At 34.0% G+C, this 18,968-nt stretch overlaps 1 protein-coding gene across 1 annotated transcript in view; it reads right to left on the reverse strand.

Moving 5' to 3' along the window:
• LOC125073965 (nephrin-like) overlaps positions 1-18,968 on the reverse strand; it is an 80,654-nt gene that overhangs the window by 14,374 nt on the left and 47,312 nt on the right. The window contains exons 8-11 of the mRNA XM_047685096.1: positions 7,589-7,740; positions 3,327-3,471; positions 2,609-2,739; positions 1,653-1,806 (exon numbers count right to left, since the gene is read on the reverse strand). Coding sequence (XP_047541052.1) covers positions 1,653-1,806; positions 2,609-2,739; positions 3,327-3,471; positions 7,589-7,740 — 582 coding nt within the window. The remainder of the gene's footprint in view (positions 1-1,652; positions 1,807-2,608; positions 2,740-3,326; positions 3,472-7,588; positions 7,741-18,968) is intronic.

The raw sequence follows: 18,968 nt of genomic DNA on the forward strand, positions 1-18,968 counted from the left end.
ATGATGTTTGTAGCAGGTTAAGATCAGTATTATGCAAACTTTATCAATTAAATTCGGTATTAAATAAACATACTTTAAGGATCGTATACTTTGCGCTTGCTGACTCGTTGATAAGTTACGGATTAATTGTATACGGGCGAACGTTTATGACGTATATAAAGGACGTTAAGAATTTACAAATAAGACTGATCAAGTTCCTAGTAAGTAAAAAAGATAAGGATAATTGTAATAAGGATTATGAAAAACTCTTTAGTGTTTGTAAAATTTTACCGATTGAAAAAAAAATTGAATATTTAATAGGATTAGAGTATTATTACAATAAAGAATATAAAATACCGATAAAAAATGTATACAATACCCGGAATGTGGAAAAGAATAAATTAGTACAACCAAAATTAAGAAATTATTATGGAGAGAGATTGTCAGCATATATTGTACCTAAAGTATTTAATAAAATTGATATGTTAAGGAAAAACGATAAAATAAGTAGGCAAATGTTAAAAAGAAAACTTAGGGACTTGTTTCTCAATGACGAAAACCTGTCGTCATCGTGAAACAAGACCGCAGTGAACTTTATAATATTAAAAATAAGTTATAGTGTTGATTTACTTTTAAGTTTTTAAGAAGAAGATGTTATGTTTTATTTTATTTATTTTTTTTAATTTTATTATGAACCATTATTTTTGTATTCTAAACAAAATGAGCGCGTCTCACCGTCAAGCCTAATAGCTTGGTGAGAACAAACAAAATTGCTAACAATATTGTATTATTACTAAGAAATAAAAAAAAAAAAAAAAAAAAAAAAAAAAAAAAAAAAAAAAAAAAAAAAAAAAAAAAAAAAGTTTTAGATAGACCGACGTTTATTTACATTTGCGTACTTTTTATTCTGGACGGATAATATTTAGTGTTTAAGTTTTTAGGCCGAGCCGAGATGGCCCAATGGTTAGAACGCGTGCATCTTAGTCGATGATTTCGGGTTCAAACCCAGGCAGGCACCACTAAATTTCATGTGGTTATTTTTTGTTTGTAATTCTTCTGAGCAAACATCGTGAGGAAACCTGCATGTCTTATTTCAATGAAATTGTTTCACAAGTATACATCCACAACCCGCATTGGATCAGCGAGGTGGAATAAGCTCCAAAACTTATCCTCAGAAGGACGAGGCCTTAGCCCTGCAGTGGGATATATATAAGCTTTTATAATATTTAAAAATAGAACATCACTGTTGAAATTTTTTTTAACTTTTGTACTCAGGATGATGAGATCTAACGATATTTCATACATATACATTCAACTTTGTTTAGACATTTGAAGGTAAGGAGGAATCAAAAATCAACTAAAAATATACTTGATTCAGGTAGGTTTTAACAAACAATTTTGGACCTTCATTTAACAAACCATATTAAGTGAAGCCACCACCGTTTTGGAATGCAGATTCTACCGAGAAGAACCGGCAAGAAACTCTTTTTCAACATTTAAAATACAAAGTTACGTTAGCTAAACAAAATTATATATGTTTATAATATATCCTGCCTTCAAGTCAACAAAATATTATTTTGCAACAGTATTATTTCTACATTATTAAAAAGTAGAAACACTATAAAGAATTTAACACATATATGAGCCTTGAAAACTCTGATTGACATACTTACACTTTACATCCAGCACGAGAGCTTTGCTGGAGCCTTCGCCCAGCGCGTTCCGCGCGACGCACACGTACGCGCCCGCCGCCCGGCGCGACACGCTCTGCAGCACGAGGCTCTGGTTGGCCACCACTATGCCAGCCCCACCTCGAACAGTCTGACCCTGACACGGGGAATCTCATATTTGTTAATTTACACGTGTTCATTAACAGAATAATTAAATTATGATTGTACTGTAATCGTATTAATTATTCAAATAGGACACTAAGTGATATGTAATATAATGTACTACGCGCTAAATGGAAACATTTCCGGTTAATCCTCGCGATTTGTAGCTCAAATTTTGTTTTTATACCTTTTATATAAAAACCTCTAAATTCACCAATGGGCAAAGGGTATTTATTCCATCACCATACACCATACATCACTAGGAGCCTTAACCGAAAATGACTGATTCCTAGGTAAGGAGAATTGAGGTTACGTATGCTTAATTAGTATTTATAATACGCAAATCATTGTAAGGAAATCTGCGTTGGATAAAAATCTGTTACATTTGAATCCTCGAATCTGTCAGTATGGTAGAATAAGCTCCAAAATTATCCTCATAGAACTGGTCTCCTATAGCAACCAGTAGGAAATTTACGGCTGATACTTTTATTTTACATGAAGTTTTCCTCGCAATGTTTTCCTACACAGCTGATGACGATGAATTATAATATACCTAGATCTAACGCACAACAGCAACACTTAGAATTATTGTGTTCCGGTCTGAAGGGGGAATATGCCAGTGTACAGGCACAAGGGATATAACATTTTAGTTTCCAGTTGTCTATAGGCCCTTTTGACCGTACGTACTTATATGGTAGGTGAATAAAAAATCAGGCGCCCTTGACTGGATTAGGTCGCTATCTAACATTTAAACTCACACAACTGATATTAGAAGATAGTTTAATTGCTGAACTTACATTATGCGTGAAATAAACTTGCGTGTGCCACGGATTGGCACGCACCATGCAATCCAAGTAAACGTCGGAACCTTCCACCACTTTCGACGCGTCCAAATTTGCTCCAAGCACTAACTTGACCACGGGCAAATCTAAGAAAAATATATATAGTTACCATTTAAACTGCAATAGACTTATTATTTTGGATCAATTGTTATATTTTTTTATTAAATTGAAAATTGTTACCGATTATGACTATCCTGCCGCCAAGCAACAATGGCACACAACATAACAACAATAGCACAAGTTTGCTACTCCTGTTACTCGACTGCATAGCGTCAATAACTCTGGGGCAGTGTATACGGTTCTACAATGGGATCCCAGAAAGCGTTCAAAATGCCTTTGTTGCCAAATTAAAAAAAAAAAGTTAAAGAACGCTTGTGTGATAGCACACCTTGGAAATGAAATGATCACCTCCTGGATATTACTTTTCATATTGAATATTTGTGAGTAATAGAATTGACGAAATAAAATTGCCCATGAGTTTCTTACACGGGTTCTTCTCAGGTCAGGGTGTTTCCTTTTCCGAACCGGTGGTAGTGTTTAATTTGACAATCAATAAGTAATCCTTCTATATTTAATAAATGAATGTGTGTTGAGTTTTACCTGAAATTGTTGTGTTCCTGTGTGAAAGATTAATGAAGTATCCCACAAGATGTTTTATAAAAGATATCCTTACGTTGTATTTCAAGCTGGAAGCCGTCCTCCCTTACAGCGCGTGGTTGTCCCGGCTGTGTGGCTCGGCAGGAGATCACCCTTCCCGCATCCTCTACGCTGGGCACGAAGCTGAGCGTACTACTCGTCACGTTCCTGTCCAGAGACGTCTGGTGGAACAGAAGATAAAATATTTAAAGCAACAGCTTGTACATGTTTCAGTCCTTAAATTGTGACGCTCTCTGGTTGTACAAACATGCACATATTAATACGTAAATCCGAATTATATTACATTGTATATGCACAAGAAGTAAGGATAAGCTTATATCGCCAAGACTCCGCAAAGCCAATAAATCCTTCTTGGGGCAAGGTATACGTTTCTTTAATAAAAATCCGCTGACATTTTTAACTTTGCCGTTTCATTAATTCAAATCATGTTAAAAAAATACGTTGGTAAAGAAGGTATATTATTCAATACAAGGTTATACAGATGATAAAAAAGCGTGGAGTTAATACTCGTTGACTTCAATTAATTAACTAACATGTATTCTTAGAAAAGAGTTCGAAAAGAGTACGAATTCTTATTCGTTGAAAAAGAGTTTCTTGCCGGTTCTTCTCGGTAGAATCTACATTCCGAAGCGGTGGTAGCTTTACTTTAAATAGTTTGTGAAATGACGATTCAAAAGTGCTTGTAAAGGCCTACTTGAATAAAGTATATTTTGATTTTGATTGAGAAAATATACAAAAAAGCACATACGATACCACTGTGGAAATGTGATCTCTATATGAAACTAAGTCCTTTCTGCTGTCTGTACGCTTGGATCTTAAACTATGCAACGGATTTTAAAGCGATTTTTACTAATAAATAGAGAGATTCAAGTTATTTCATCAATAATAGTAGAGAAGAGTCGAGAATTTCAACTAACTTTCCTAGGCGGAAAAAAATATGATGTTTTTTTTTAAAACGTTTGTTGTTCCATTTAAAAGTTGTTTATACTATAGATACTTATTGTATCCGTGTGAAGCTAGGACGGGTAGATAGATGTCTAATAAACATGTCTAATTGCTAAGCAAAATCTGCCTGTTCTCTTTTGAGGACATGTAGGTTATTTCACCAAGCTGCCCCAATGCAGTGTTGAATACATATTAAGCCTTCCGATCATCCGACATCCGACATTACTTATGATATTTTTCTTTACCGAAATACGTGATGAATTAGAAATATTATTTAAGCGTAAGAAAACTTAGTGGAGCCCCAGTAACTATAGGTACAAGGGCCAAAACATCTTAGTCCTCAAGATTGGTGGCACATGTAAGGAATGGGTAAAATTTCTTGCAGCACCATTGTCTATGGGTGGTGACCACTGACAATCAGTTTTACTACATTTCCTCGGCCACATATTTTATTATAAAAAAGCTTTCCCCGATTTGCAGCCGCAATCCTTTAACCACTATACTATCTCGGCAAATATAACCATTTAAATTTATTTGATTTTAATAAACTTACATTGACGGAGATTATGATTCAAAGGTCACAATATTGAACAATAAAATAACTTTTGGCACATTAAATAAATAAATAAATATTGGACAACATCACATACATTACTCTGATCCCAATGTAAGTAGCTAAAGTGTTACGGAAAATCAGAAGTAACGACGGTGCCACAAACACCCAGATCCAAGACAACGTAGAAAACTAATGAACTTTTTCTACATAGACTCAGCCGGGAATCGAACCCGGTACCTCAGAGTGGCGACCACGGAAAAATGAAACGAAACGCAATCAAAAGTTTAACGGAGAGCGAACCGACAGTAATTGTTTCGAACGACAACACAAAACAACACTCAAATGATGTTGTAAACGAAAATTATCGAAAATTTGTATTGCAAACGTATATCGTTCATTTTAGATGTCAACGGTACTAATATACGTATCTACGAGTAAATTGCGCCACATCGATTTGTCCCTTTCTGTCATTAGATTTATTATATACTAATGAAAAAGACGGAGTTGTTTACGCAAAGTACGTGTGCGTCTCGAGACGCCCGACAAAAGTGATAACTAATCTGAGTTTAATTATTTCAAATTGAAATGGTTTAACTAGAGAAAAGCTGAGGTTATTACTTAAATTTTGTGTATCATAATACGACATTGTAAGGAAAGATTATTTATTAATAAAATCTTTTATTGATTATAAAATATACTTTTTTCTCAGCTATAATTCTTGTATATGTTATTGTGTATTAAACTGATATAACTTTGTATGTCAAATGTTGAAAAAGAGTAACTATTGATTTTCTTGCCGGTTCTTCTCAGGTCAGGGTGTTTCCTTTTCCGAGCCGGTGGTAGTGTTTACTTTGACCATCAATAAGAAAGTGTAATACTTCTATATTGAATAAAGGAATTTGAGTTTGAGTTTGAGAATCTACGTTAAGTACAGGCAAGAAACTCAATAGTTACTCTTTTCCAACATTTGAAACACAAAGTTATGTCAGTTAATTACATATATAATATCTTCCTTACATCTTCCTTACATATATAATATAGCCTTCCTGAATGTCAACAAGTATTATCTTCAAGACTGGATCATCGGGAACTACTCTCATAATCAACGCAAAGTATACTACCGCACACTGACAATATTCAAAGCAGTTAAAGACTTTTACAGAAGATATACCTTCAATTCGTCCATTTTCGAACTTCATCTTACGTACGAAAAAACATCCACAACTACAAAATTTATTTACTGTTGTCAGTAACTGTGTGTTATATTATAACTAAGTATAATTTGAAAATTTCAACCGTCGACGTGATATTGGGAATATATCGAAAGTATCGAAGAAATAGAAATAGGAACGCGAATCGGACACTCGTAAGGAATCGCTGTAAGCATGCCACACGAATATATTGAAAATATTTCAGAGTATGACACACACGTACCATTATATAAATGAGAACTATGATGAGAGTGGTCGAACAAAAGTACGCAGGGTGTAAAATATAAGGATATGTATATATATGTATATATATATATAGTACATTTACATTGGTATATTTGAAGAGCCGACATGGCCGAGATTACAGGTTAAAATCTTGATTTTACTTGGTAGAGCTTTGTGCAAGCCCGTCTAGGTAGGTACCACTCACTCATGCACAAGGGACGTTACATCTTAGTTCCCAAGATTGGTGGCGCATCGGTGATGTAAGGAATGGTTGATATTTCTTACAACGCCATTGTCACTTACCATCAGGTGGCTTATTTGCTCATCCGCCTACCGATACTATAAAAAAAAATATTGGTATTCAGTGGTATTTGACGAAGATCACGGAATTTTCATGTGCTTAATTTGTGTTTCTAATTCATCTCGTGAAAACATCGCGAGGAAACCACACAACAACCAGCATTGGAGCAGTGTCTTGAAATAAGCTCCAAGCCTTTCCATAAAGGGAGGAGACCTTAGCCGAGAGTGGGACGTTAATAGGCAAATTTTAAACTTTCTTTAACACTTCAAGTATTGAAAGTTAGCAGACAAATGTATTAATTTTCACAAATAATGCTTTTCTACTATCCTCGGGTAAAGTGAAGTTTCAATTAACGTCAATAGGGTACGGACTAACGGTTAATGGACAGTTTTAGAAATACGGCTAGCGATTCAAGGTCAAAGATTAACTGAATCGGTTTTTTTTTGTATTTTTTCTCCCCCACAATGAGAAGACCCCGTTATGCAACGGGGTCTTCTTATCACCTTTACAATATAGAAATGTAAAAACAAAAAGTTGTTTTTTGTGTTTATTTTACGAAAGAAAATAACCATATGGTGAAAATCTGAATAAAAAAAAACAGTAGCCATATTTACTGGTTATTGGTGTCTTAACCGATTTCGGCTACGACGGCTAAGGGAGTCTCCCTTAGCCGTCCCTTAGACTTAGTGCACAAGTGTGTGTACAAACACAGGTGCACTCTCTGTTCCCACACTCTCGTTGTCAAATGGGACGGCAAATCCGATCGGAAAGATCGGTTTAGGCACAGGCCAACGGCTTTATATGCTTTCCGAGGCAAGGGAATGTACACACATCCAACTTCTACTTCAAACTTTTATTGATTATCTTTCGATGGAAAACCCACTATTTTCTTACTGGCCAGATCTGGATCTGTGGTTTGAACCTAAGACCTCGGGATCTTTGGTCTCAATCACAGGTAACCACGACATGAATCTATTTCTTATATCTAAATAAAGTTTCTCATAATTATACATACGTTGAATTAGATCCTTAACACTTACCGTTCCTCTAACAGTTGTAAGCCTGACGCCACCTTTCCACCAGGATATGTTCGGTGGTGGTCGCGCGCCGACCGCTTGACACACCAACTCAGCTCGCCGTCCAGCTACCAGGGGACGTTTACCCCCTAACAATCTCACCCATAACGGACGAACTGTGAAAAATTACATATTAAACCTTTTGCTTTTAATTGATTTAAATTTACTGAAACTGATACAAGTAATGAAACTTTTATGGGTTTACACAATTAAATAATAATTAAAAAAAATATATTTAAAACTATTACACAGATATTCACACGCACAAATGCAAAATGAAGCTATTATCGGTACGGTATTTCAGTTGTTATTTTACCATTCAAATTTCATTGTATGTAAATAAAGTACTATTACATTTATATATGTCCTGCCTAGTAATCACATACTATGCCTTGTATATTAATGTTTATTTTTTTGAATGAGCTTTCTTCTTTAAAAAAGATCTATATTATTGCGAACAAACATAATATTTTTTTAAACATACTGTAATGTAAAATAGTTTCATTAAAAACATCCCGAAGGCAGGCTCAAGAATATTAATAGACTTATACATGTGGTGACGAATACGTAAAATAAAAGACAAATGTAGAAATACCTTTATTTTCATTTTAAATATTAACACACGTATTTTCACCGTCTTCCGCCATTTTGAAATAAGTAATTACTTTTATTTCCCGCCTCATACATCTCGGTCACTCATAAAAAATGTTTCATTTCCACATACATATTATATTCTGGCAACATATAGGATACTTGTAATTTATTAATTTACGTTTACCTTAATCGAAGATTAACCTTCAGATCTGGTCAAGCACAACTGAGTTCTGATATTAATTATGTTTATGATAACCTTGGTGGTAGGGCTTTGTGCAAACCCGTCTGGGTAGGTACCAACCACTCGTCAGATATTCTACTGCTAAATAACAGTACTCTGTATTGTTGTGTTCCCGCTAGAAGGGTGAGTGAGCCAGTGCAATCACAGACACAAAGGACATAACATCTTAGTTCCCAAGGTTGGTGGCGCATAGGTGATGTAAGGAATGGTTGATATTTCTTACAGCGCCTTTGTCTATGGGCGGTGGTGACCACTTACCATCAGGTGGCCCATATGCTCGTACGCCAACCAATGCCATAAAAAACACCCATACTCGGCTATAGTGTTTATTACCCAGTGATAGTACCATATCTTTTAAGATATACCACTTATTATACTATATTATAAGATATACCACTTATTATATTATACCACTATTGAATGATATTCGGTTTCACAATATCATATATCTTTCTAACCCGATAGGTATTAAGTGAATTTCTGACGTGCGCGTGCCTTCCGACATTCTGATAAGAAAAATTTCTGACGTCCGATTGGCGTGCATCCGGCGAGTTACAGAAGCGGATGTATGGTCCAACAAATTCCTGACAATCTGTGTAGTACAAAATATATGCGCAGAGTTGCTTCCGGTGTGCACCAGAATTTTCCCAATAGTTTATGAAAAAATTTCGCCTGGTTATAGATCTAAGATTCATTTTATGGAAATATTTCCAAATAGCAATATTTTTTGAAAATCTGTTCCACTAAAGCGGCACTGCTATGACGTCACGCAAACGCAGGATTAACTTTTGAATTGTTTTGATACATAATTGTTTTTAATGAAAGCTTAACCTTTTCGGTTACAGATTCTACAGATAAGGACCTGGAATAATTTCCGTATTTATTACATTTTCTAATTTCATATCTTAGTAATAAATACACTAGTACACGAATATTTTTTTTACTATTTGTTTTAATTAATTTATAAATTTAACGGCACATTGCCATTATCATTATTTTTTGTATGCATCTGTGGCTGCCGAGCGATCGTGGGTAGGCGGGCGAGGAGAATTAAAACCACGTGTTTGAAGGTTTAATAATATGTTAATATTAATAAAATATTAACAGTCATAATGTTGTCTTAGATTTTCGCGATTATTACACATTGAAATAAAACTAGTTTTTTAACGGATTTTATCGCGTATATTAATTATTTTATTTTAACATCCCGACGTTTCGAGCACTTTGCAGTGTTCGTGGTCACGGGCAGACTAAGGTGACATTTGTCTGTTCGAATTAAAAAGAAATATTATTTACAACTACCGCCAACGATTTCTTAATTGGTATCTTGAGTAGCGTTCCGGTTGCACGCAGAAGGCACTAACTGTATCTTTAGGTCTTGCAGTCTGTTGGATTTGGGATTTTAATTTTTTTTTAATAAGTGGATCCCAAGTGTTAGAAAGTCTCCAACCATCTTCTCTATTGAAGTTCGGATGTTTTTGAATTTCAATAGCCTCGCGTATCATTCTAGGAATGAATCTGTGTTCTCTAGCGAGGATCTGTGGTTTATCTAATCGAATAAAATGGTTAGGTTTATCCAGAGCATGTTCACAGACTGCAGACTTTGAAGAACGCCTATTTTTGACATCTCCTATATGTTCCTTGACCCTAGTACCGCTGCTTCTCTTTGTTTGACCTATGTAAGAGCAAAGTGCTCCAAACGTCGGGATGTTAAAATAAAATAATTAATATACGCGATTAAATCCGTTAAAAAACTAGTTTTATTTCAATATTAACAGTCATACAATCAGCACTTTCGATATTATAATAAAGTAACGACGCTCCATCAGGCACGTCTTGCTTACGCGAGATGCAAATGGATTATGATCCGCTTGCCTCTGCGCAGTGCGCACAAAAGAGCCTAAAGTTGCGCCAGAGTGTAGTAACGTCCTTTTTTTTATTCTGGCTTTTATTTGATGAAGTAACGTCAAACCGCACTATTCCAAATGTCACTGTCAAAAGTCATTATCACTTTTGACGTTTCTTGACACTCTCAAAACGCAGTAGCGCCGTCAAATTTTATAAACATGATAATACTAAGGTTAAAGTAAAATTCGATTGATAAAAATCTTCTATTTACATAAAATCAGTGACCGACATTTTATATTTCTAATTTTGCGCGGGAAAACATAGAGAACTGGTATTATTTTTTAAAACCGAATGACGTTCTGAAATCAATTACACTTTTTTTATAAAAACGAATTCAATAACAAAATATGAGTTCATTAAATATATAATTATAATATTAATTTAACACTTACTTATGTAAATTAGTATTTCAACTATTGTCAACTACAAACAATCCGTATATCTTATAAGGGTGTCAACGAATAAGAGCTCGACGACTTTTTTATCATCCATAGTTATTCCGTGTAAATAAATAAATAAATAATGTAATAATAATCATATGTAAATAGATCTCCAGAGTACATAGGAAATTTAGTGACCGCTCTTAACGTTTCAGAATCAAAACCCAGAGGGCGACCTAAACCAGATGGACAGATGAGGTCATAAAAGATCTTAGTTCCTACAATGTTACTGAAAGCGTTACTTCAAATAGTATGAAGTGGAAGCAAAAGACTAGCCAGACCCCACCATCAGATGGGAATAATAAATGCACAGGAAAAAGAGAGAGTTATTTCGTGTAAATAACCTTTTATATTAACGGTGGGTTAACTAAGATCGAAAAATGGACATCGTATAAACTTGATGAAAACCAATAGCATCGTCGAAGACTCGCGTAATTTAGCCAAATCGACACTCAGCCGGCACTTCTTAAATGGGGTGATTCACAATCGAATTACTTGTGATCAAAATGCCGTATTTCCGGTAATAGTGGATAGAGATACCTTTTTCTCAACCGTTGTGTACGAACTGTGGGATTTTTTGTTAAACCTATACAATGGAGAACAGAAACTCATTGAGAACTCGTTTGAACATTCTCAAAGGCTGATGTAAGGTCGGTCGTAAGTCAATAAGTTGTTTTACGAAACGTGAATTCAGTAATATGGTACGATTCATCGCAATGATTAATCTATTTTTTTTTCAGCTATACCTCATCCGAGATGCAAAACAAATTAAAAGAGTTGCTTATGAATGTCGACCTGAGCCTGACTTCTCCAACCTCCTGGAAATCTTGGACAACAATTACTTATAAAGCACACTGTCATGGATTCCAAATAATAACAACCAATCTACTTCTCTACTAAAAGGGATTAGAAGTTTATTTTTACAAGTCAATACGTTCAACTCCGATGGGGCGATGAAAGCTCTCGAAAGTAATTCATCGATGACCTCCTCCATGGATTAATTAGTAAAGGTATCTGTGTACTTCATTTAAGGTGACAAATATGGGCAATTATCGTTTTATTTTTATTCGATAAAATAATTTCACTTACGTTGTCATCGAGGAGCAAGTTATCATAAAAATAAATCCAATAAATGTTAAATTTTCATACCAATCGATTTTCCCACAGCTGGGACACTTCAAGCTACCAAGGAAATGATGTTTTTTTTTAATTATGTCCGGAAAAAAACCTCCATAAATGACCTCTTTCAATGCTAGTTCAATAAATCGTAGGCGTGAACTTAAGTTTTGACCCTTTCAATTAATTGTAGTTTCATTGACACAGTCTATATGACGAGTCTATTTTATTTTCAACTACAACTTCGTGGCTATAAATTGTTTGACTTTTCAATATTATTGTGCTAGAAAATCTGCTTCTACTGGCTTGGTATCAGGTTCATTTACACGCTAAAATAAATATTCAAATCTTCTGACCCCATTCTGAATTCTCAGTAGCAATCAGGAGTTAGGAAGTTGACGGTGTCACGCTTTTTATTATATTTTATAACAGCCGCCATTGTACAAAAGCCGAGATAGGGACGATGGTCGCTGAGATTGGCTGGAATTATGTATATATCAAGATTGAACTCGCTCATGGGTCTGTCTGTAGGTATTTTATTTATTAACGATAAGCCTAGACATCAATTTGTATATTTCTGACATATGTGATGACGAAATTCCATATTCCACTTTCATCCCCCTTTAACCATCTTTGGAGATCAACTTTGATATTCTTTCTTTCTTAGGTAAGCACACCAACGTTCTATAAGGAATTTAAATTTCATCCAGTGTAGGCAGTGCGTTGTATTTATTTTGGTAGGGCTCTGTGCAAGCCCGTTTAGGTAGGTATCACCCACTGATCATATATTCTACCGCCAAAAAACAATATCGGTGTGTTCCGGTTGGAAGGGTGAGGAGCGTGTGTATTTCCCAAAGTTTGTGGCGCATTGGCGATGTAACGTTAATATTTCTTACAGGTGGCCCATTTGCTCGTCCGCTTGCCTATATAGTAAAAAATTAAAAAACATGTAACAAGTTCGATTTCACCAAAAGTTTTTATATTATACCCTGTACACCCTGTATACCCTGATACTGGCTTTAGTCGTTCCTCTCAAGTGCTCATAAGAGTATATTCGTATTTTGTTGGGGCCATCACGATGGCGCGGGTCGATAGTACCCCGAAGAGCAACGCATCACGTAATTATTGTTTGAATAAGCGTCGCATAGTCCGTTATTTCGATCACATTTTTTGATTTAATGTTTAATATTGTTAGAGTCACTTTTTTTAACACATTGTATAACTATATGCCGATTGATTATTTTTAGAATATGTTGTAATGTAACATTTTAATTTTTCACGATTAATACTGGCCGAATGTCCGATATTGGCCGGTAATAAAAATAATGTCAAGAAATCGAACGGGTCGGCAGTGTTTTGTTATAATGCTAATTAGTTTTAAATAATTAGAATTAAAAGGACATTTGGAGAATACGGGATGTATTGTGAAACACGGATTAGTGGGTAAAATAAATGTGAAAATAGTGTTAATAAATGAATCTGGAAGAATATCGTTGTTTAAACTTGCGACCACCCTAAGGATATATTGTAGTTATATTTGACGTATTAAGCAATTTTCCGTCTAATACTTCAAAACAATAAACCTTCAAAACTATCACGTTTCGTGAGCTCGTCTGTGTGTGTGTGCAGTTCACATTTCTAACTATTTAGGAAGAAAGAATAAGCAGTATTTTGGTTGGTAGTTATTTAATGAGATTTACTCCACTTCATTTCCCAAGTTAATTTACTAGAAACACTAATTTTGAAATCAAATATAATTAAGAAGATCTTAAAATAACACATATCGCGTCAGAAGTCAAAATTTGAAAGTCGATATTCTGGAAGCTTCTAAACGTGCTGCACCTCCTGATATAAGTTATATGTGTGTGTTAAGTAGTTTTTTTCAGATATGCATGCAGAAATTTCATACTAATTTATTGGTCTAGATTAAATAAACTATTTGACTACTAATTTAAAAGTTGAGCTGTGTAAAGGTGGGGTTTTAACATATAGTTTCCAACTTCGCAAAGTATTGAACATTCTTGCTCGGGCATGGTATTCGTTTCTATAAAAAGATTCTACAGATATTTTTAACTTGGCCCAGCTATTTAAAATATATAAAAAAATACATTGATAAATGAGGTTCATTACCAGATGATAGGTATTTAGTTTGTTTGTAGAGTTTTGTGTAAGCCCAGAATAGAATATATTTTGAGTGGGTGGTTGTGGTGGTACCACTACCCAAAATTTACTTTACATTATAGTGTTATAGTTTGAAGGGTGAGTGAGTCGGTGGCCAAACATAAGTTTCAATGTTTGGTAGTGCATGAGTGAAGTAAGGAATGTCTATGAGCAGTGGTGACCACTTACCATGAGGTCTATGAGCCACATTTATTTGCTAAAAAAAAATTAAATGCTATATAGTGAATTTAATTGCTTTTAAAACATATATAAGTTAATTGTGTAGTAACAAATGAATTTGTCGCCGATTTTTCACCGAAGAATCAACATTTCGAACTGATTATAACTTTTAATTCAATGAATCTTTATTATCTGTGTGTATAATGATAAATTAAAAGAACATTTACGAGTCTACTTGAATAAAGATTATATTTTTTTTTTTTAAATAATAAAGCCAATGTATCTTTTTATCCAAAGAACCTTTGTTACTAAATATTTTTGTAATATTAATCATCTTGATACAATAACCTCGATTCCTTTACGTAAAAACCCGTTCTTATAAATTTATGTACATTTATAGAAATTCAATTAAAGTTAATGGATTTATTTTTGCATCGCTCATTATAATTCAATTTATAATAATTTCACGTCAAGAATTTTGAATCGAATGTAATGAACATTAATTTTAATTTATAGATAATAATGATTTTTAAAAAATACATCGGTAAAGGCATATTATTCGATACAAGATTATATAGATGATAAAAAAGCGTCGAGTTAATGCTTGTTGACTTCCAGGCAGGAGACATAACATACATATATAATTGTATTTAACTAACGTGACTGTATTCTTAGATGTTGAAAAAGAGTAACTGCTGAGTTTCTTGCCGGTTCTTCTCGGTAGAATCTACATTCCGCACCGGTGGTAGCTTCATTTAATATAGTTTGTTAAATGACTATTCAAAAGTGCTCGTAAAAGTCTACTTGAATTAAAGTATATTTTGATTTGATTCTTTGTACGTTTGTTCTCAATGCGTTTGACTGAGTAAGAAATTATTAAATAATATTAAATGATTATAAAAAAAACGCTTACATTATTTATTGTATGTTTGAATCAATTCTATAATAATAATAATTAGATTTACATTATTTTTGAATTGTATTGATAACATTGATATTAAATAAGACGGTAGTTTGACTTTTCTGTTCAATATTGTGAGTCATGTGATTTGTAGTGACGCTTATATAAGTGATGGAAGCTCCGTACAGAACAATTTTTACTTTTTCCTGGAGCAGCAAGGTGTTAACATTTAAAGTTTGGTATAATTTTGTGATAAAGTATAATTGTATGAATTGTTTTTTGCAATTATCAAGATACAAAGTTAGTATTAAGGTAATATAATAAGGTAATCTTTTATCGTCTTATAGCCTTAAAATATTCTAAGGTAATGTGTTGAGTGATCTATACATATAATAAAATTGGAGTGTCAGTTTTCACGGTACTTATACCAAAATAACATTTTTTTACAATTTTTGTCTGTTTGTTCCGGCTATTCTCTGGAACGACTGAACCGATTTCGACGGGACTTTCACTGGCAGATAGCAGATGTAATAAGGAGTAACTTAGGCTAATTTTATTTTAGAATTATATATAGAATCAAAATAAAATCACGCTACAATATCCAAATAACTTAAATTCAAAAAACGCACACGAAGTCGCGGGCACAGCGAGTTATAAATAAATCTAACACGTTCATAAGCCATTCAACCGATTGTGATGAAACTTTTGGTAAGTTGTATTGCGCCCGCGATGCCAGTAAAATAAGCATATTACCTTACTTTGAACGTTTTATGTGTGCGTATTCGATCCAGTAGTCGGGACTGGTAGAAAGGTCAAAATATTTTTATCGAAAGACTTTATCAGTACATTTTAATACTATAACTACTGTAATTTCAGTAGTTCGGGATGGCAAAATAAAATTATGATGTTCCAATCTCTTTATATTTCTTTACAATCCCCAACAATCATCTAATTGTTTCCCTTATGACATCTCAATCATTTTTTAAAATAAGAAATAGTGTTACATGCCAATATTAAATGTTATTCCATATAAAATAATATTAATAAAACTTGTACAAATTATTGATCAATTAATTATAATAATAACTGTATATATTTATAATACGTAATAATAATAATAATGTGATATTATTAATGATGACATCCTATGACGTAGCACCGTATTGGAAGCTAGGGCTAGTCTCTAACACCACATTTAAGTAATATCCAGTGAGCGTCACATGCAGGTTTCCTCTCAATTATTTCCGTCACCCTGACACATAATGAGTTATGAACACATAAACCTCATGTATATTTAAAAGCGTTTATCCACGTTTGAAGTTTAAACCCACGATGATCGGTTGAAATTCACGAGAACCAACCACTGAGACATGTTTTAAGAAAAATAAATACTTAGAATTAAAAGCGATAAACGCTAATCCCAGCTGTAAGTAAAGATCCCGGCACACATAAAATGTGTACCTTATCTGTCCGTCTGTACGCAGTGGCTTCGTGATTTACTGCTGTCCCTGTTTATCTTCACAAACAAATAAAATTGTCCGTCTATACGTCCCAAACATACAATTAGCTTTATATTAAACTAGCGACCCGCCCCGGATTTGTACGGGTGCAATTAATTATCTCAGATATGTATTTTTTTTAATTGTATAATACGTTTACGAGAACACTTCCTACGTATATACAAATAATTTTTTCTACAAATCTTTATATATTAATTTATTTTATTTATATAATTGTAATAGTGGACAGCCAAGTGGGGTACTTGGTGGTAAGTGGTAACCTACATCTATAAACATTGGCAATGTAAGAAATATTAAGCATTCATAACATCACCCATGCGACTCCAATCATCGATCCTCACTCAGTATAGAATACATGCGCTAAATTGTATCATTGAACATTGACGCTATGATAGGAACATCATAGCTTCTGGTTTCTTAAACTCATTAAGATGATGATGACCCATAAAAGTACGTCTTTACCGAATCGTACGTCGGTCTTAGTACGAAATTTAAGGCAAAATGATCTGCGTTTTCCCCAACTCACATTTAAATTTTAATGGCATTTTAATACCAGTTTATGACACAAAAAATGGTAACTGGGATACTTGTGGTCTTTATAAGCTTTTTCTTTTGCTATTTTGATGGATAATTATTGCAATTTTTTACAAAAAATATCAGACTTTGGTCACTTTATAACTCATTAGTAAAGCTTTAAAATAAGAATAGTTAATTGAAAAATGTATCATAACGTTCAGGTATCAGGAATCAGTATTAGTTACTAAAATAACCAAAATAAAATCTTAAGCCGTGTGCTTGTCACTTGGTCATCAAGAGACTTCCCCTTAGTGGGAACTATTACTGAAAATACAATGAAATCAATAACTAATATTTAAAAATAAGTTAAATAAACATTTGATCATGAGTATTAATGGAAGAAACATGTTAACTCAATGGAACTTAATGCAAATATATTCAACGTCTGCCATTCCAGTGTCAACGTTCTAAAGACCAACTAAAATAATATTATAAAGTCAACAATTGTTACGTCACATTGTCGAAGCGAGCGGGACGTACGCAGCAAAATTTTGCGTTATAAATTTGTGGGGCAGATTGAGTGCCCTAAGGGGCTGGAACAGTATGAAAGGAAAATGAGACGCGATGCAAATTAGTTGAACGTTTAAAGTATACAGTTTACTTGGTCGTAGGGCTTTGTGCAAGCCCGTCTGGGTAGATACCCGCTCATCAGATATCCTACCGCCAAACTCAGTATTTTTGTGTTCCAGTTTGAAGGGTGAGTGAGCTAGTGTAACTACAGGCACAAGGGACGTAACATCTTAGCTCCCGAGGTTGGTTTCGCATTGGCGATGTGAGGAATGGTTAATATTTCTTAGAGCGCCATTGTCTATGGGCAGTGATGACCACAAAAAATCACACTGAGAATCAACATTATTTCACTGACTATATGATACCGGTATGATAACGGTTTTTGGTGCAAAATCTTCGAATATACCGAAACCATTGATAGTCCGTAAATACTCCACTGAAAAGATTCCATTTTCAAGCTCATCTTTATGAGTAGGCTTGGAGCTCCAAAGAGCTGCTCTAAAGAAGGTTGAAAAATACATGTCGTAGAATTTTATACGATCCGAGGCGTTTTTTACACGGTATTTACTTTACCGCCGGGACGAAGTGAATTTTAAACAGAAATTGAGCTTAGTTCGCTTGTTACAACCGTTAAACCATATCGGCTGTATTCCATATATATATAAATAAGCTTCCTTTTATCACTTGTGTTAGTGGGTACGACAATAGCCCAAGAGGTCAGGATGGATGCTGCGACTTTTTACATCGCTAGGCCGCCCGTAAACTATAACGCTTATATATTAAATGAAGTAACTAGTAACATATACACATTGATAAGAAAATTTACTTCAAAAATATATATATATATATCAGAATATACTTTTTTCAAGCACATTTTATTCGTTATGTTACAGAACTGTATTAAATGTAACTACTAACATAAAGTGTTCGGAGTGTATATTCCACCCAAAAAAACCGGAAAAAAAACAGTTCTAACAGAAGTAACTTCCTCATATTTTGCTAATTAATTATGGAGTAGCCATTTCAAGATCATGTTTTAAAAACGTTCATTCAATATTCAACGATTCTGTAAGAATTCGCTACGTATCTCACTCGTTAAATGTCAACAACCGACTAAGAATAATACGCCATTTTGATACGTGTATCCTATAAATTTTATATTTATTAGAGTTCATGTCACAATCTGATATTTTACTAT

Source organism: Vanessa atalanta, chromosome 26, assembly GCF_905147765.1.
Source record: "Vanessa atalanta chromosome 26, ilVanAtal1.2, whole genome shotgun sequence".
Lineage (NCBI taxonomy): Eukaryota > Metazoa > Arthropoda > Insecta > Lepidoptera > Nymphalidae > Vanessa > Vanessa atalanta.